At 36.9% G+C, this 18,997-nt stretch overlaps 1 protein-coding gene across 1 annotated transcript in view; it reads right to left on the minus strand.

The window, feature by feature from the left end:
- The window catches only part of Focad (focadhesin), a 260,449-nt gene extending 243,094 nt beyond the window's left edge, over positions 1-17,355 (minus strand). The window contains exons 1-3 of the mRNA XM_048783888.1: positions 17,267-17,355; positions 14,327-14,401; positions 12,024-12,178 (exon numbers count right to left, since the gene is read on the minus strand). Coding sequence (XP_048639845.1) covers positions 12,024-12,178; positions 14,327-14,401; positions 17,267-17,323 — 287 coding nt within the window. The 5' untranslated portion in view covers positions 17,324-17,355. The remainder of the gene's footprint in view (positions 1-12,023; positions 12,179-14,326; positions 14,402-17,266) is intronic.
- Between the last annotated feature and the right edge of the window lie 1,642 nt (positions 17,356-18,997).

Below are 18,997 nucleotides of genomic sequence, written 5' to 3' on the forward strand. Positions count from 1 at the left end.
ATATAGATATGCAAATAACAAAAAATAAGATTCATCATATCCAGTGTTGATGAGTGAATGGGGAAATAAGCATTTTCGTGTTGTGTGAGGTTGTTTCAGTCTTTATGGAGAGCAATTTCACATCATCTATAAAAATTTTAAATGACTCTATCCTTTCCCTCATAAATTCTGCTTCTAGAACCAATCCTACAGTTAAACACATCAAAAGAAGATATCACACTACATTTTTTATCTTGAAAAATGAAAGAGAGCCAGTTTTAGTGGCTCATGCCTATAATCCTAGCAACTCTGGAGGCTGAGGCAGGAGGAATGCAAGTTCGGGGCCAGCCAGGGCTACTTAAGGAGACCCCGCCTCAAAATACAAAGATAAAAAGTGATGGAGATGTAGATCAGTGGTAAAGCATCCCTGGGTTCAATCCCCAGTACCACACATAGACACACACATACACACACACACACACACACACAAAGACAGAATACATATTTACCAATAAGGAAATGGTTAAAATATAAAACATCTGATTATAGAACACTCCAAACCTGTTAATAAGGATACAAACAGATGGATAAATAGTGACATGGAAAGCTTTCCATTGCATATTAAGTGGAGACACAAGCTTTAGGACAAATTTTAAACACCTGGTGTATGTGCGTAGAAATGCTTTTAAAAATGGGATTCCAATTTCACTAAAGTTAGTTATTCCCTAACTCTATGTACCTGGACCTAGGTTCAGACACCCTAGCTTTCTTTATGTCTTAGAGGAAACCAAGGCCAGGACTTGGGAGAACCTCTCACATTCCATAATATTGCTAAGGCTTTCCAGACCTGCCATTTCCTACTTTTCATCAGGATCAAATAAAAAGTGAATTTTTAAAAATAAAATAAGATGATACAAAGAAATTTTACCACTTACTACTTTCACAATCTAGAAATGCCACTGTCTGTATTTTCAAAAAAGTATGAACAACTTTATTAGTTTAAAAAAGGAAAAGGGAGTGAGGGTGTAGCTCAGTGGTAGAGCACATGCCCAGCATGCATGGGGCTGTGGGCTCCACCTCCTAGTACCACAAATAAAAAGGGCTGGGGGGAATTTATAATCTCAACTGATGAAGGACTTCTGAACACAAATAGAAGATTATACCTGATCTCCTGACTAGATAGTATGAGCAAAATTTAAATAAACAATAAAATAACCAGTGTCTTATTTAGAAGATATCTTCAACCACAGTTTAGCAAAGACACAAAGCATGTTGTTTAATTTGAGAAAGTAGGCTTCCAAAGAACATTTTTAGGAACTGGAATTAGCCTTCAGACAAGCAGGCTGTATGAGTTTGAGGTACACAGAACAGTTAATTAACAAATCAGAGACAAGACTTTAATCAGGACAAAAAAAAAGCTGATTAGATATTATGCCTGACTTATTCATAGCATAATGTGTTCAGGGGATATCATTAACATAACAAGCACATCCTGCTATTCCCACTTCAGCATCTGAATTCCATCTCATAGTCAACATGTCCAAAACTGAACTTCTGTTCTCCCCATACACCTGGTCGTCTATGTTCCCTATCTACTTATAGAGAAATCAAACCAGAAATAAGGTGTCTCCTTTGACAGATCCCTCACAGGCATCTTTATAGTCAATCCATCTCAAACGTTTCACCCACTAAAAACCTCACAAAGCTATCTATATCTCTAGTGGACGCAGACATCAACTCTCACCTGAACATCAGCAACAGCCACCTAAGCTCATCTCCCTGATCTACTCTATCTGCCTACCCCAAAGCTAACACTTTCAATTGTATCTTCATGCTGCAGCCAGATTGCTTTTTTTGGAACCACTGATACCCACTAGATAAAATACTTCAATAGATTTCCTCTGCACCCCAGATAAAGACCCAAATCCTCAATCACCCATCACAGCCTGCATTGTCTGGCCCCCACCGTTTTCCCAGCCTCATCTCAAACCACTCTCCACTTGCTCTAAGCATTCTTTTAGGCTTCCTAGTAGCCATCTTTCCTTCCACAACAGGGAGTTGACACATACCATTTCCTGCACCTGAAATGTTTTGTGCTCTTGTGTTTGCCTTGATAACGCGTACACATTCCTTGATCTCATCTTAGGCATTAGTTCCTTGGGAAAGCCTTCCTTAATAACTTAAGTCAATGCCCTCTAATTAAGGCACTTCCAGCACACTGTATGTGGTCTGAATGTAGTGTCATATGCATAGTTTCATAAACGTATTTGAACATGTAAAACTATGTGCTTGTCATAGTCCCCTCTACAGCAGAAACACCACGAGTGTAACAATGATGCCTGCTCAACTCACATGACATCACAGCACTGAACACAGGAAAACAAGGGAAAAAATAAACTTGTGGGCTGAGGTTGTAGCTCAGTGGTAGAGCGTTTGCCTAGCACATGTGAGGCAACAAGTTAGATCCACATAAAAATAAATAAAATGAAGGTTTTGTGTTCATCTACAACTAAAAAATATATATATTTAAAAAGAAAGAAAGAAACTCACTAAATGTGTTCATGGCTCACATGGATGCATATATCTAAGGTATTGTCTTGCTCATCTCCAGGGAGGATCTCTCAAGGTAATTTCTAGTTTTGGAATGACATAATTTTACACATGCACATTGAAATTAGAGTATCTGATATATTTAATTTTCAAAATTCATTGCTTGGTTTTTTACTAAATAAACCAGTACAGATAGTATTACTGGTTGTGGCTACACAGGGCCATTCATTTAAAAATCATACATTTAGCCAATGAAGGAATTATAAGTGAAGGAATTGCAATGACGGAAAATAATATTAATATAATGCATTTACATCATCAAGCAATGAAACAACCCTATTGGGGCAAGGAAGTGGCAGTTTTTTTTGTTGGAGTTTTGTTTGTTTTTCTCATTTAATACATGGACTTAATAATACTAAAACCTACTTTGATTCCTAATAGAAGAAAGAGAATATTTAGATGATATACAGAATTTTAACTGCTCTGTTGAAAACTGATAACCATATAGATAAATCTAAGTCCTAAGAGAGTTTCAGAAATATTACATGGCCCCTGTAACTTGATATAAGAGCATGAACCACCTTTGGAAAGATGCTATTTTCTTTCCCTCCCTTCTACCTTAACTCATTTATTATGTATGAAGATCACTGAATAATAATAGAATTTTTGAGATTTATTTAACCCTGCCTGAAGATGTTCCTAAAGAGCATATCCAAAAAACAGCCATAAAAAAATAGAGGGAAATAAGGAAAGAAAAACAAATGAGAGTAATAGAATGTCACCATTTGAAACTCCTAACCCAAGGAATTAATGGACCTAGTCACTGAGTTTCAACGGCTACTAACATCATCAAAAAGGAAAATAATCAGATATTATTTGTCTTTTAACAGAAGAACACAATACCACTGATGAAGAAGTCTCTCCTCACCAGGCTGTCCTGAAGAATCAATGAGGAATTTCAGGTGAAGTTCTAAAGCACAAGGAATGCACACAGCTAATACTCAAGGAAGGCTAGTTTCCTCCCTTAACCACCCCTCCCACTAGCAACCAATGCAATGGTTGTTTCCACTATTATTCCTGTTTGGAAATATCATTTACACTTTTTAAAAAACATCTGGACCAAGAAGAGGAGGAAATAAAACATGCAATATCCCACCATCCCAGTGTCATCTTTGACACCAACTCTCTTCTCAACCTCTTCTCCCTCTATCCCTATCAGAGCAACACAGATGTGATCTCAGCCACTTATGCTTAAGCATGATTGTTTCAAAGCTAGATCTAAACTGGATGAGCAGCACCTATTTCCAAGGTCATGGCTCTCCTTCAAGTTCAATCCCAATGCAAAAGGTTCCTCAGAAATAGCATTCAGGTCTCCTCTCTCTTTGGGGAATTAATGTTCCTTCTCAACTCATTTGCTTACTGTATATGTGCACACAATGAAAACACAGCTGGTAGAGAGTTAGTTACCTTGTATTCTCCAAAGGATACTTCTAAGTCCTAACCCCCCATTCCTGTGAATGTGACTTTATTTTGAAATAGTATCTTTGCTGATATAATTATACCTATAATCCCAGAGGCTTGGGAGGCTAAGCCAGGAGGATCATGAGTTCAAAGCCAGACTCAGCAAAAGCAAAGCACTACGCAACTTAGTGAGACTCTGTCTCTAAATAAAAAACAAAATAGGTCTGGGGATGTGGCTCAGTGGTCAAGTGCCCCTGAGTTCAAGCCCTGGTACCCAAAAAAAAAAAAAAAAAAAACACAGATTTCAAGATGAGGTCTCCTTGAGTGAGTCTTAAATCCAATAATAGGTATCCTTACAAGAGAGAAAGAAAAAAAAATAACAGAATATTTGAGAAAAAGAGATACACAAAGATATCGCCCATAAAAGTTCAGAGGCAGAAAATGTAGTTATGCATCCACAAGCCAAAGGATGCCAGGGCTTGTCAGCAGCCACCAGACTAGAAGAAAGGCATAGAACAGATTCTCCCAGAGCTTTCAGAAGGAACCAATCCTACTGAGACCTTTGTTGTAGTCTTCTGGCAACCAGAATCATAAAAGAATAAATTTCTGCTGTTTTAAGCCACCATGTTTTAAGTTCATGGTCATTTGTTACAGCAGCTCAAGAAAACTGATACACAGCCCCTGGCAGAGCTGACTGATCCAACTTTGGGCCCTGCTCTTAGAAATCCGTAATTGAGGCCAAGAAATCCAATTCTCAGTCTGGCTATCTTTCATACATAAGAAATGATAAACCCAGGATCAAGTGGTGCCCTATGAACTAGGAAGCACAGAAAGTCAGTTTTCAGAAAGTGACCAGAATGAAATACACAGCCTACATCCAATTTTTTTCTGAAGTCCAGGGACATTCCTAATTTTGGATCCTATGGCACCCCCTACGCTTCATTTTAAAAAAAAAGAAAAAAAGAAAATCGCCCTTTTATGCTCAACGTTCAAGTGAATGTCTTTAACTGGTAGTCCAAAGGCTCCTAACATATTCAGGAACCTGATGCCAAAAGCTCTTCAGTAAAGATCAGCTGGAACAAGTCCCTCCTTGGACAGGTGCCAAGAAAAACTAAATTTACTCAAGAACTCTTTAAGAGAGAGTGAAGGAGACTTCAGGACTAAGCCACAATTGTAGTAGCAAGAGAAAATGCAAATAGGGACCTTAATTTTCACGGGGCATAAGAGCCAAGACCTAGTGGGCATGTTGGCACATGCCTGTAATCTCAGCTACTTGGGAGGCTGAAATTGAAAAATTGCAAGTTCGAGGCCAGCATGGACAACTTAGTGAGACTCTTTTTCAAAATAAAAATAAAAAATAAAAATAGCTGGGGGCTGGGATTATGGCTCAGTGGTAGAGCGCTTGCCGAGCATGCATGAGGCACTGGGTTGGATCCCCAGCACCACATTAAAAAAAGAAAAGAAAAGAAACTAAATAAAGGTGTTGTGTTCATCTACAACTAAAAATATATATTATTTAAAAAAAAAAAAAAAAAAAGCTGGGTTGTAGCTCAGTGGAACAGTGGGTTCAATCCATAATACCACAAAAAAAGAAAAAAAAAAAAAGGTGCCAACCCCTAGATTTTACAATGAGGGAATATGGATCAATAATAATATTAAAGATTCCAAAACATATAGAACAAACAGGCTTTTTTGTGACAAGCTATAAAAACTATACTAATTAAAACCACTCTTGCAAATTGCTTTTCACTAGGCAAAATGGCATGATCACTATTGTGCATATGAATAACATGTATCAGCTTTCTTTTGTTGTGGTTCACTTGATTACAGCACTAAATACTGCTCATGTATGCTTGGTCTTCTTTGAAAAAGACTGTGAATAATGTTTGCTTCTTTGCTTCCAAAATATATCAAATATGAGGCACAAAGTACCCACATTTGAACAGGGATAGAATAAAAAGGGCTTAGGTTAAAGAGAACAAGAGCATCTTAAAAAAGGGATCATCTCTATGTATCATGGAAACAAATGGTACAAATGTGGCATAGTCTCTTCATAACCAGTAAGAATCAAAGATCCCTGAAAAGGATAAGTGGGAAGCCTAAAGCACAGAAAGTCACCGGCAAATAAGTGAATGATAAACACTAAGTTAATGATCAAATCATTGTCTAAATTCATTGTAACATTATGAAAAACAGAAAGGAAGAGAAGGAAAAAAACAGTTTTGTGGAATTCATGCTTAAATAAATGAATGACAAAAAAATAATACTTCTTAGGGGAAAAACAAACAAACAAAACAAAAAAACCCTAAGATATAATGCTATTGAGCATTTGCTTGGAAAAGTTCTGTGTACTCACTCAGAAAACAGCTGGATTTCTTCTGAAGCATTTTTCCATTATAAAAGAAACATGTGTTCAGTAGTCACTGTTCTTAAATCACCTAGGAACATCTCAGCATAAACACATGACTCTTAAAATGGAAGATTTTGTGATAAACAAAGCCTTCAGCCAGATCAACGGACTGATAAAAGAAAAAAAAAAATAGGGCAGACTGTCCTAGATGAGGAAAGTGGCTGGAATCACTTTTCTGTTTATGAGCTTTGAATTGAGAGAGATTCTGGAATTTTAGAGGAAGTAAAAAAAGAAAAGGATTTGGGGGGAAAGGAAGGACTACATCTGGAAACAAGATAATAGGCCTAAAAGGACTATCTAAAAGACAAGATGATGGGGAAACGGGCATGGTCTAATAACTCTTTCACCCTCTGATAAAAGTTAAGTAGGCAATGATATCAATGTACATATCAACCCTGAAACCATCTCCACAAAGTAATACTCTGACACCCCAGCTGCAGATTAAAGCATGCCATCTTCCCTAGCCTTTGGAGGAAACCTCAAAAATCCATCCTTCCTTGGTGGTTATTCTCCTGCCAAAAGAAATAAAGAGGGCTGGGGATGTGGCTCAAGCGGTAGCGTGCTCGCCTGGCATGTATGCAGCCCGGGTTCAACCCTCAGCACCACATACAAACAAAGATGTTGTGTCCGCCGAGAACTAAAATAATAAATATTAAAATTCTCTCTCTCTCTCTCTCTCTCTCTCTCTCTCTTTAAAAAAAGAAAGAAAGAGAAAGAACTAAATAGTACAGAATGCAATACAACAAGACAGGAACAGTATGTCTGCCTGATTGTCAACATTTCTTACCTGATAACAAAGGAATTAAGTTTCCCAAGGCACAAGATCATCAGTAAGAGTAAACCCCAAGAGACAAGTATTTTCTCAATAAATTATCCTAAATCTTCACTTCGAAGAGTTCTCAGAAACATTTCTAATCATTGGACTTTCATCAATCCAAGATCAAAGATTCACAAATCCAATAGTCAGGACCCTCTATGGGAATATTTAGTATTCTGTAGAACATTTCATTAAAAAGTAAACTTGGGACTGGGGTATAGCTCAGTGGTACAGCACTCACCCAGCACGCATGAGACCCTGGATCCATCACCAGTACCATACCGCCACCACTACCAACCCCCCCCAAAAAAAGTAGACTTCAAAAAATACCCTTCAATTTCTCACATTTAACACACTTAACATTCCCAAAATATATCAACCACAGGTCCCTTCCCTGTTTGGAAGCACAAAAAGCAAACAAATCAAATATTAGCCTAGTTTATCTGGCAGCATAACCTTCCTACCAAGCACATTTGCAAATGAAGAAGGGTTGGGGGAAAGCAGTTGAGCTGAAATTACAGGCTGTCATGACACCTCAATATTGAACACTGAATACCTGGTTCCACAGAGAGTAAGATTTTATTCACAATCCTGTTACTAAGCAACTGTAACAATGGCTGTGTGAGCAGTTAAAGGGGAAAATATGTAAGGAAAGAAAAATGGGAAACTCCTTGCTCTGGGAATCTTTATCTCAGGATAAATTCAATATTAAAAACAAAACCAAAAATAATCTCAACTCAAAACAAGTAATTCCTCAAAGGACAAGAAAAGTATATGCTACTATATATCATTAACTTTAATTTCAGTTTTGGTTAATTTCAAAATTCACACTTAATGGGTAATAATGATTTCCGTACTGTATCTCCTTTGTGGTCCCTTTCTTTCCTTCACCATCCCTAGGGATTTTTTTTTTTTTTTTCAAATTTCCTTACTGATTAAAAGGACATTTTAGAGGGCTTAAATCCATTTCTTTGTTTACAGAAGCTATAAAAACTAGTCTACAATTGTTTCATGTTGCCTCGGCTTTGAACGGAGGACACTCTAGGACATCAAACTGCTCCTTTGAAGAGAACAGTCTCTCAAGCAGAGCCAGACACTTTCCCAGCCACTCCCTGAAGTTTAGACAACCAGGGCACTTGCAAATGTCAAGTCTTTTTCAAAGTTAGACTATACAACGAAGCACCCTTGAAACCAAGTTTTGCAAATTGCAAGCTGGGTTTCAAGTGGGAGGGGGCTTCCAGCCTTGTTCCAAAGGCATTTTACAAAGGAGGCCTGCAAAGGGCCAAAGAGCCGGTAATACAGCTGGAAGAGAGCATCTCACCTACTTTTCCTTCTGTCTTTATAGCTTTCAATTTCTGCCACAATGCTGAGAAAACTCCACAAGCCATATTTTCTAAATGTCTATCCTATAGAAGACACTGTTGGCTTCTTCTCTCCCCACCCACTTCTCAGTTCCTGAAGGATATTAGGTTCAAAGACAAGCAAAATAGAAAGACAAAGTTTTAGAATTATTTTGCTAAATCAAAGATAAATAGTCATGATGGAGCTCTGTTCCCAAGGTACCTTTAGATTCTGATAACCCTCTATTTTAAGAGGAGAAATCCCGAGTCAAGTAGGAACTTAGATACTAGAAACTGAAGACCCAAAAAGTCTTTGCCAAAGTCATCCTGCTTACAGATCCCAAAGATAGAGATGGTTTGTGTCTCAGAAAATTCCCCATGCAGCATTTGGAAGAGGAGGCTGTTTGATTCTTCTGTTTCTAATTAGCTTGTGTTCTTAAATTTGATTCTCATTTTGCTTTAAAAAAAAAAAACATAAAACAGTACAAAGTTTGGTCTTTGTGATTGCTACAAACCTAAAAGCTATGTTACTTGAAATAAAGCAAATGAAGAAATTTCTGTTTTGTGACATTCAAATAATTATTACCCCTACTGGCAACAAAAAGAAAAACTTAGCACTTATATCACACGTTTATGGCCAAACCGATTTAAAAATTAAATTGGAAGCCATGTGTAGTGGCACATGCGGGTAGTCCAAGCACTCAAGAGGACTAAAGTAGGAGAATCACTTGAGTCCAGGAGTTTAGAACCAGCCTGGACAATATCAAGAGCCCACTTCAAAAAAAAAAAAAAACTTTCATAACATTAGGGTCTACTTTATCTACATTTCTTTGTGGCTAATAGGTCAGACTATATGAACTTTCTCATACATATAAATTTTCAATTATATGTACATAGAATATCTTTTAAGACAATAAGATCTAGTAACAGTTTTGGCTCTATGGAAAAAAAAGAGAGAGAGAGAGACAGGGTCTTTGTCCTACCTTAGGACAGTAGGTCTGGAAAGAAGATAATAGTCCCAAAAGGAATATTTAATAGACAAAGACAGGGGTAGACTGTGCTTCATATATCCAATGTGAATATATTGCCTATTCAAAAAATACATGTTTAAATTTTAAAAAGAAAAAATAATGTTACTGACAATTATACACAGATGATAGGCAGATTCACTATTAGTGAAGCTTATACTTTGCAGCTTACAATAGTGAGATGTATTTCTACTGATGTGTGAACAATATCCCACACCAGCATAATATTCTAAGAAAATTTTTTTAAATTAAGGGTATAATCTAATCTGGTCTAATTACCCCTTAGATATATAGAATTCATTGCCCTGGTCCCCTTAACTGCTGATACTTTAATATAAATATACAACTATGCAATGCAAGTAGACTCAATGTTTACAAAGGTATTCAGGTATTTGCAAACTATATAGAAGGAATAAGTATCATTAGCTATATCTGACAAAAGGGGTAAGTCAAAATCTAAGTGACTTGCTTAAGGTCAACCAATAAGCGAGACACATAAAATTCTCATCATTTAGAAATCTTCCTCAAAATTACTTTTTAATGATAATACAATAGAATTCTACTAAAATTATTTCTGTGTGTGGGTGTGGACATGCGCGAGCGAGAGAGTGTATATAGAAACAGAAAGAGAGAAGATAAGTAAGTTTTTAGTCATGATCTAACCCTTTCTTTTTTTTTTTTTTTTAGTTGTAGATGAACATAATACCTTTATTTATTTGTCTTTATGTGGTGCTGAGGCTCGAACCCAGGGCCTCACACATGCTAGGCGAGAGCTCTACCACTACTGAGCCACAAACCTAGCCCCAACCCTTTCTTATTCAGAAATGTTTGGCCACAAACTAAGTACAATGAGTGTGCAAGGTATTAAAATACAAGTTAATACATATACAATATTTGTTTCTTTATTTATATGAAAGAGCAAGTCACTCAGGTGAGAAGAGGGAAATGTCTGGGCAGAAAGGAGGATGTCTGAGCTGACCATTGAAGGATAACAAAGACGACATCAGAAGAAGGGGAAGGAATACATGTAGAAGTCGAGCACTGCAAAGGCTCAGGAAGAGTGAGCAGTAAAATGCATGTGAGCAGAGGAAGCATGGGAGGAAATGTAGCCTGACCAGGAGACTAGAACGGTTTGAGAAGCACTCACATACCATGCCACAGCATTTGGACTTATAACTACTACAGACAGCAAAATTAATAGGAAAGCCAAAACTTCAAAAATGGATAAAACAATAGAATTTATGGAGAAAGGTTAAAAGGCTTAAAGTTCACATAGTCCAATAGACTTCAAGCCCAGGAAGGCTTCTTTCTCAGACTGATAGTTACAGACATTCTCCCTCCCCACTGAAGACAGAAAAAAGATTAAGCACTCAGTTCTACAATATCACAATAAAAAATGAGCATGGAGGAGAATGGGAGAGAAGCTGGGTGAAAGTTAGAAGGAACAGAATTCCAAATGATTTAATGTGGGCAAAAATTAGTGTTTTATAAGACCATTTATTTAAGGAAAAAGTGGCATCTCCTTTTCAGGGAGTTTTGTTGTTGTTTGGTTGTCTGGTTTAGTTTGGTTTGAATTTTTGCAATGGTAGAGATAGAACCCAGGGCCTCATATATACCAGGCAAGCACTCTACCACCAAGCTACATCCCCAATCCTCAGAGAGCATTTTATAAGAGATGTTCACTGCTTCTAATATGTTCCTGTCTGACCATCTTGGATCGGTTGGCCCTTTCTATCCCTTGTGAATCTATGACCCTCAATCTGTGAATGGCCTAAACATGGCTATACAAAATGAATGTATAAATTATACAAAATAATGTGTTGTTCAAAGAACAAACATTATTCACTTGGAATAATCAGAGATAAGGTATTCCCAAGTCACAAAATACTTTTAAAGAAATAAGTGGTAGACTGGGGTTGTGACTCAGTGGTAGAGCGCTTGCCTAGCATGTGTGAGACCCTGTGTTCGATTCTCAGCACCACATATAAGCAAGTAAATAAATAAAGACCACCAATAACTAATAAAGACATTTAAAAAAAGGAAGAATTGCTATCATTTTCTAATATATATTACCAGTTGACAAGGGCTAACAAGTACTGCCAATACAGTGTATAAACTGTACCAATGTGATAGTACGAATTCTTATGGGAAACCTTTCTTAAAATAAGTCAAAAATTTTTACTACAATTGTGAATTATAAAATACTTTGTTAATTTCTCCATAAAAAAGAGCAATGGCAAATTTAAGTAGAGCCCCTAAACTTAAATACAGCAAAGGACTATAATTCAAAATCATGGGGTTTAAATTAGCATGATCTTACTACACATTTTAAAGGAAAGAAAAACAAGTTGGTCAATATTAACCCATAACACAGAATTAATAAACTTTTTTTCTGAAAGCTTAAATTGTCAACTGATCAAACATGGAAGAAGGAGTACCTGGTTGATGGAATGAGGTTGAGAATTCCATTGAGAACATAGCTAAACTCTGCATGATCCTGAGCAACAAGTGCCACCAGACCCTCACAGCAGGCTGTTCGAACCACCACACTGTCACTGCAACACTTCTCCCACAGCAAGTTCAAAGAAGGGGTCTGAAATCAAACCAGTGATTAAAGACACACTGATGAACAGCAAACACACACACCATCATTCATCAATGCGTAATTTGTTCACAGTAGGCTAGCTTTCCTGTACCAACAGCATGCTGTTGTCACTCTGTTGCTAGAATAAACTAAAGTCGATTTTCTGAGAGAGCAAATGGATGTGTTTTGATATAGAAACTCTCTCACACCTGGTATCTGGGCTGCAAAATAAGGCTAGCTGCAGGCAGAGGTATAATCTAACATCAGGCACACAACCCAGCAAAGGCTTGACTCAAGCCCAGGTTCTAACAGGGCATTTTAATCAAACACCAACAGCATCAGCCTATCAGTTAGCCTAAGTTGAACTCCAAATATTACATATGCTTCAAGCCTTAAGTGGTAATAACATTTTCAGAAAATGTTCCTGCTCTTCGACCACCTCTATAAGTTGCCTGTGCCCTACCACTTTCCACAATTTGTCTAAAGTGGGCCCAGAAAGGAGAGAAAAGTAGGACAATGCACCAGCTGCTCATCCCATCGCTACCAACAATGCCCAAGAAGAAGACTAATTTTTCTCCCTTTACACAGCAAATTCATCTTTGATAGAAAAGCACTGGAAGGGCACCTAAGTAAACATAAAGTCTTATTTTGAAAACCTCTATAAAAGCAGGATGCTGCTTTTATAACTTTCTCAGTAACTCATGATTCCTAAAGAAGATTCACTGATAAAAGTAAACCTTTATTTGAGAGTATCATGGGCCAGGTCAGATATGGATTTTCATATGGTTTTGTTTATTTATTAAAGAAAAAAAAAGTACTCAAAATGAAGCTATTTTTCCTTCCTCTTGAAACAATCTTTTAGGGAAATATATCATTTTGGGGGAAAAAATGAAGACTGCAACTTCCAGACAGAATGGAATCCAACAAATATATTGTGCCCATTTTCCCTCCATGGCTGGCTGAGAGCCTCTTCAGTCTTCAGATCCCAGTATTAAAAGAACAATAGAGTTAAAAATCAGTCACTGCAGGAAGGAAATGTTTATATTCCGTTTCTCCTTTTATTCAGAAGAAAATCCTATTCACCTGTATGGACAGTATCAAAGGGCTCTAAGTGTCATTACTCCATTACTAAGGCCAGAAAGAGAAAATAAATGGGTAAGTAAACTGTTGCCTCAGGTAATACCGTGTTCTCATTCATTTATTAGTAGAAGAGGAAACATTTAGTTACAGGGATTTGACATTCAATAAATCCTGGCAGTTTAAGTAAAACCACTAGATCTTCTCAAAGTACATAATGTGATTATAGGCAGGATTAGGATCAGGGTTCTCAGAAAACCTAATTTATATGAGTACATACAAATGCCAGATAAATGCCAATTAGCGAAGCATGCCCCTACACTTACTTCCACATGTCAGCAGAAGCTGTAAAGAAATATAACTTAAAGAAGCTGACCAAAAAGAATGCGGAGAAAAAGCAATTAATTTATTTATATTGTGAAAAAAATTTTTATTTCCATCACCCATGTTCTCTGCAGAGTGCACCCAGCACACTTCTCATAAGCAGAGATTCCTAACCAGCACATCAAGATACACTACACTGACCAACCAAAGCCCAAGTGCTGTGTCCCAGTATCTCGAGCTGTGCTTCAGCTGTGGGCACTCACCTGCCCTGTGTATGGAATGGAAGCTTTCCTCCCAGTCCCACTGTCAAGTCATGACCTTTCCAACTTTGGACTAATATGTGGGGCTGACCTGAAGCATGAGAAATCTCTTACACCCAAACAAAAACACTATGTTCATTTTCTCTGTTTGCCAAAAATACTTCCTCAGAAGTAACTTTCTCTAAAGCATGGCTTTCCTCATTACACCCCACCATTCTTTATTAATAGTCATAAGAATATTCCCCTTCACCCTCTCCACAAGCACTCTTAGAGTCTGTTGTAATAAATTTAAAAATTTTAAAGAATGCTATGGAGTAAAAATATAGCCAATCAAAAAAAAGAAAAGAAAAAGAAAAATACAAAACAGGTAATAAAGTTCTCACCATTCAAAATCATCTCCTTGGACCTGAACTATAAGGGAAACAAGACCAGTGCATTTGTGATCCAGCTTGTGGAAATATCACAATAGAATTAAAGCACAAAGTTAAAGACAGACCTGGTTGGTGGATTGGTGAATCTTTCCTGAAAAGCCATTTTCCTTTAGGACTGCAGCAATAAGATGACCCACAGCCTAGAAAACAAACAAAATTAATGAATACATTCTCTCAGAAGTTCTTTGCAAATAATGCACCTGAATGTACCAGATATCAACACTAGTTGATGTGCGTAGAATGCATATGCCAGGGAGCCAACTGGTAATAAACAAAGTTCCCCCTCATTAAATGTGTGCAACACAGAAGGCACTGAATTAGGCACTCTGCAGACATAACTTCTATTCTTCAGAACCACCCTAAAGGTAGGCATTTTATCCCAGATTACCAATAAGCAAACTATAATTCATGTTTTAAAAATGATTGCCAGATTTTCAATTCAAATTGCTGTAATGTAGTGATACAATATATTTTCAGATTGCTTAATCTACTAAATCATGAGACAAATGAGAAACACTCACAATTTTTAAAATCATCTCTGCATCTAAATGAAATTCATCATATTTTACCATACCTTTAGTGAAGATGGAGAAAAAATTCATCCCTGTCTTTACAACTATAGCCCATACAGACCTGAACCAAAAGATCTCCCCTCTCTCAGTGCCATTCTCCCACTTCTAGGCCTATTATTTTTTATTTCATTATCATTTTATCATAGGTTCCAGCCTTTTAATAAAAATTCAGTCTCATAAATCTCTCTAAAGTTTTCCCATATCCTGCTTTAGTCAAAGAGCCCCACGTTAAATTCACAATTCTTATAGAGGCGTTGATTACATAAACACATAAATATTGTTACCTCCTACCACCTCATCTTCATACCCCCAGTATGGGATCCAGTATGCTGGCAACAATCATAGTCATTCTGAGAAGGTTGAGGAAATCTTTACTGAAACAACTGTCATCCTATTCTTGGGGCCATGTATGATATAGCTGAAAACAGCTGTCAGTCTTGCAAAGTTTCCAGAGAAGTTCAAATAAAACTCTCTTCGTGCGTGTGTGTGTGTGTGTGTGTGTGTGTGTGTTACAAACACAGGAACTCATTTAAGACCTCAATGCTTAAGGGGCTCAGTTTTGTAAAACTTGTCACTCAATTTACGTGAATTTTAAGTTTAGTTCAATTTACTCTTACCTCCTAGCAAAAGGATGATACCAAGAACTGACAACCAGTGAGTAGTTTTAGATTCTGTTTCACAAAGTATACCATATTTCATTGATTGTATCTGGCCATCAGCTGTGAGATAAACCATTCTTTTATATACCACAAAAAGAAAAACAGTGCCAATTAATCTATAATATACAATGCTTCTTATATAATTTAGAATTTTGATTTTATATTAATGAAAGAGCTCTTTGAGACTCATTTAGAAAACCATGGCCAAGTTCACAAATGTGCAGGCAGCACCAACTGTATCTCAACTGCTGCCATCAATGACTATATGCCATCCAATTTCAAAGATGCTAAAATGCAAAAAAATGTGTGTGAATCAATGAAATATGGTGCGAACATTGAGCAGTGGTTACAAAAGAATAGTAAAAAGAACTTAATTCACAGAGGACAGGGCAAAATTACAAGAGCCTAATAACACCAATGAAATGCAACAGAGGAAAAAAAAAAAGCTATAGTTCATATTAGAAAAAGGACTAAAAGAAAATAAGCCTAATTCTATATATCCCCCACTTCCACAAGGTTCAATTTCTCTAATGTATTTTTGAAGTCATCTTCTAACAAATCAGAAATAGAGCCTAGGGGCTGGGGATGTGGCTCAAGCGGTAGCGCGCTCGCCTGACATGCGTGCGGCCCGGGTTCGATCCTCAGCACCACATACACCACATACAAACAAAGATGTTGTGTCCNAAAAAAAAAAAAAAAAGAAATAGAGCCTAAATTGATTTGAAAACACAAAAGGCAAGAATAATTCAGTTGACATTGTTACTTAAATCTTCCACAACAGAATTTAAACAGTCATTCTATGCTATACAATACACATACGCTTTTCACTTAATTTAAAAGTAACAGGCATTTTCTTGATTATCTATCAAGGAACCCCGAGCACAGAAAAATAAACTTTGTGGACAGGGTCCTCGAAGCCTCCGTTGTCTTCTTCACGGCAAGAACCTGTGCTGTACAGAGCAGGATATGACTCCAACCCAGTCAGGTAGAAGGGAATCTTGCATAAGGAGTGTCCTACTCCTCATGGAAGGGTTCCCCACTACCCAGCTAAGTCAATTCCCACAGCGGGCCTCTCCGAAGTGAGCTGTTGAAAGGATCCAAGATGCTGCTCTGGCCATGGGTAAGTCTTCAGGCTGGCTTTTTAGCTTTATTCTCCCAGGAAAAGACAACAAGCATTTTAGAACCTTGATTAACCAGAGTGCATCTAGTTAGCTATCTTTCTTTTAGCTATTCATCTTCATTACAGAAAAACTCCCTAAAATGAATTACCACAGTCTTCTGCCTCAATAGTTGGATCAAATTTTAAATCCAGGCTTTTTTAATTATTGAATGGCATTATTATAAAAATCTATTATTCTTAATAGTTGCAGAGAGATAAAATATATGTATTTTAAATATTAATCCTTATATTCTTTGGCTATATAACCATTTTACATCTGTTCCCAATAATTAATTATAGACATAAAAAATCCATACATACATATTCAGGAGCCGACTAGTTAATCAAGGTTTATATTATCTCTAAGAAGAGAAGTATGATATAAATAAAAGCTGAGATTGGTCAATTTTAAATATTTGAAATTTCAAATATACTTTTTCAAATAAACACATATAAAAGTTAGTTAGTAAAATAATCTCTATATGTAGAACAAAATATTAAATGTTAAGTATTAATATTGTTTAAAATATTAAATGTTAAAAATAACAAAGTTCAATTAACCATCCAGCACAAAAAGGTCACTTGTGACCATGAAAAATAAATAAATAAAATTACCTGCGATTGGATAAGAGAATTTGGAAAATCAAACCTTTTTCTGATATCCTCTGACATTTTTGCCTCTCTTACATGTATGTATGCAGGCTCTGTAACCAAAGCAAAAAAATAATTATTAGTCCTCCAATTGGATTGGAGTTCAAACCAATTATTCCCCAAATAACATGAATGAAATTCATGTAATTCATTCCAAAGACAGCAATGGTAATAAAGCTCTGCAGAGTAACCCTTGACACAACATTCCTTACTGACCACTTCAGCACTCAACAGCACAACTGATAAAGCCCAGCAGCTCTTGGCCATTATTAGAGTTAATCCTGAAACAGATGAATTCACACCATGACCACCCCCCAAAAAAATCCAAAAGTTCACCCCACATTTGAACTAGAATGTAATCCTTTTATGGCTCAAAACATATAAGGGAGAGTCAGACAGTCAGAGAACTGTTTTCAGAGTGCCTCACTTAGGCACAAGCTTTCATTTAAGCACTGATCCAACTGCTAATGAAAAGTGTGACGCTTAGGTGAATTTTCTCACATCAAAAGAACAATCAAGACAGAATTTTTTCTTCTTAATCGAGACAGATTTTTTTATTCTTAACTGAGATATATAGTTGCAGGAAGGAGAGTTAATTAAGCCAGAATTTTGTGTGGAAAGCCAGGTTCCTATCTGGATCTTTTTGTGTCTGTCAGGGGTGGTAGGAATATGGTCCAAATAAATCCATTAGGTTACTCCTGCAAGCATGCACTTTTAGCTTCTCTTGTCACTGAGGATCAAATATCCCTTTGTAAGCGGGCCTCAGCTCCTTTGCTTATGTGTATAAACCTCAGATGACAGTAAATTTTATATGTACCAGAGCTATTCAAGCAATAGTATTTGAACCACTAGCCTTTTAAATAAAATTCTGCCCTATGGCTAATGTGCAAAAAAAAAAAAAAGGATGGAGCATACAATGAGCACCAATTTTTAATACTTATATTACACATCTTCCTACTGGGCTCTAAAAAAAAATATGCAATGATTGAGGAGGGCAGATGATGAAGGGAAGGCAAAGAACTAATAAGGAGACTTCCTAAAGAACCCAATTTATCCAGTCTCCATGCAGCACCACAACCAACAAATTACACTACTTTGAAAAATATGGTGGTTTAGATTGCTATTTACTATAACATAATTAATAAGTAGAATTTGCCTGGGATGATGATGCATACCTATAATTCCAGCAGTTCAGGAGGCTGAGGCAGAAGGATCATGAGTTCAAAGCCAGCCTCAGCAACTTAGCAAAGCCCTAAGCAATATAGCAAGACCTGTCTCTAAATAAAATATAAAAGGGGCTGAGGATGTAGCTCAGTGAGGATGTAGCACTCCGGGTTAATTCCCCAGTCCCAACATAAATAAATAGATAGATAGATAGATAGATAGATGAAATTTATGTCAATAAACTAGATGCTATGGTTGGATATGGTTTGAGTGTGTCACTAAGGGTTCACATGTTAAAATTTAATTCCTGTTGTAAGCTATTCAGAGAGTGAAAACTCAATCAAAATGCAGTGTTTCAGTATTTCATGGTAGGGCCTTTGAGAGGTAATTAGGATTAGAAAGTTCATCAGGATGGTGCCCTTAGGATGCTTTATAAGAAGAGGGAGAAATTAATTTAAGAAAAAGAAGGAGGAGGAGGAGGAGGAGGAGGAGGAAGGAAGGGGAAAGGGGAAGGGGAGGAGGAGGAGGAGG

This window comes from Marmota marmota, unplaced genomic scaffold, assembly GCF_001458135.2.
Source record: "Marmota marmota marmota unplaced genomic scaffold, marMar, whole genome shotgun sequence".
Taxonomy (NCBI): domain Eukaryota; kingdom Metazoa; phylum Chordata; class Mammalia; order Rodentia; family Sciuridae; genus Marmota; species Marmota marmota.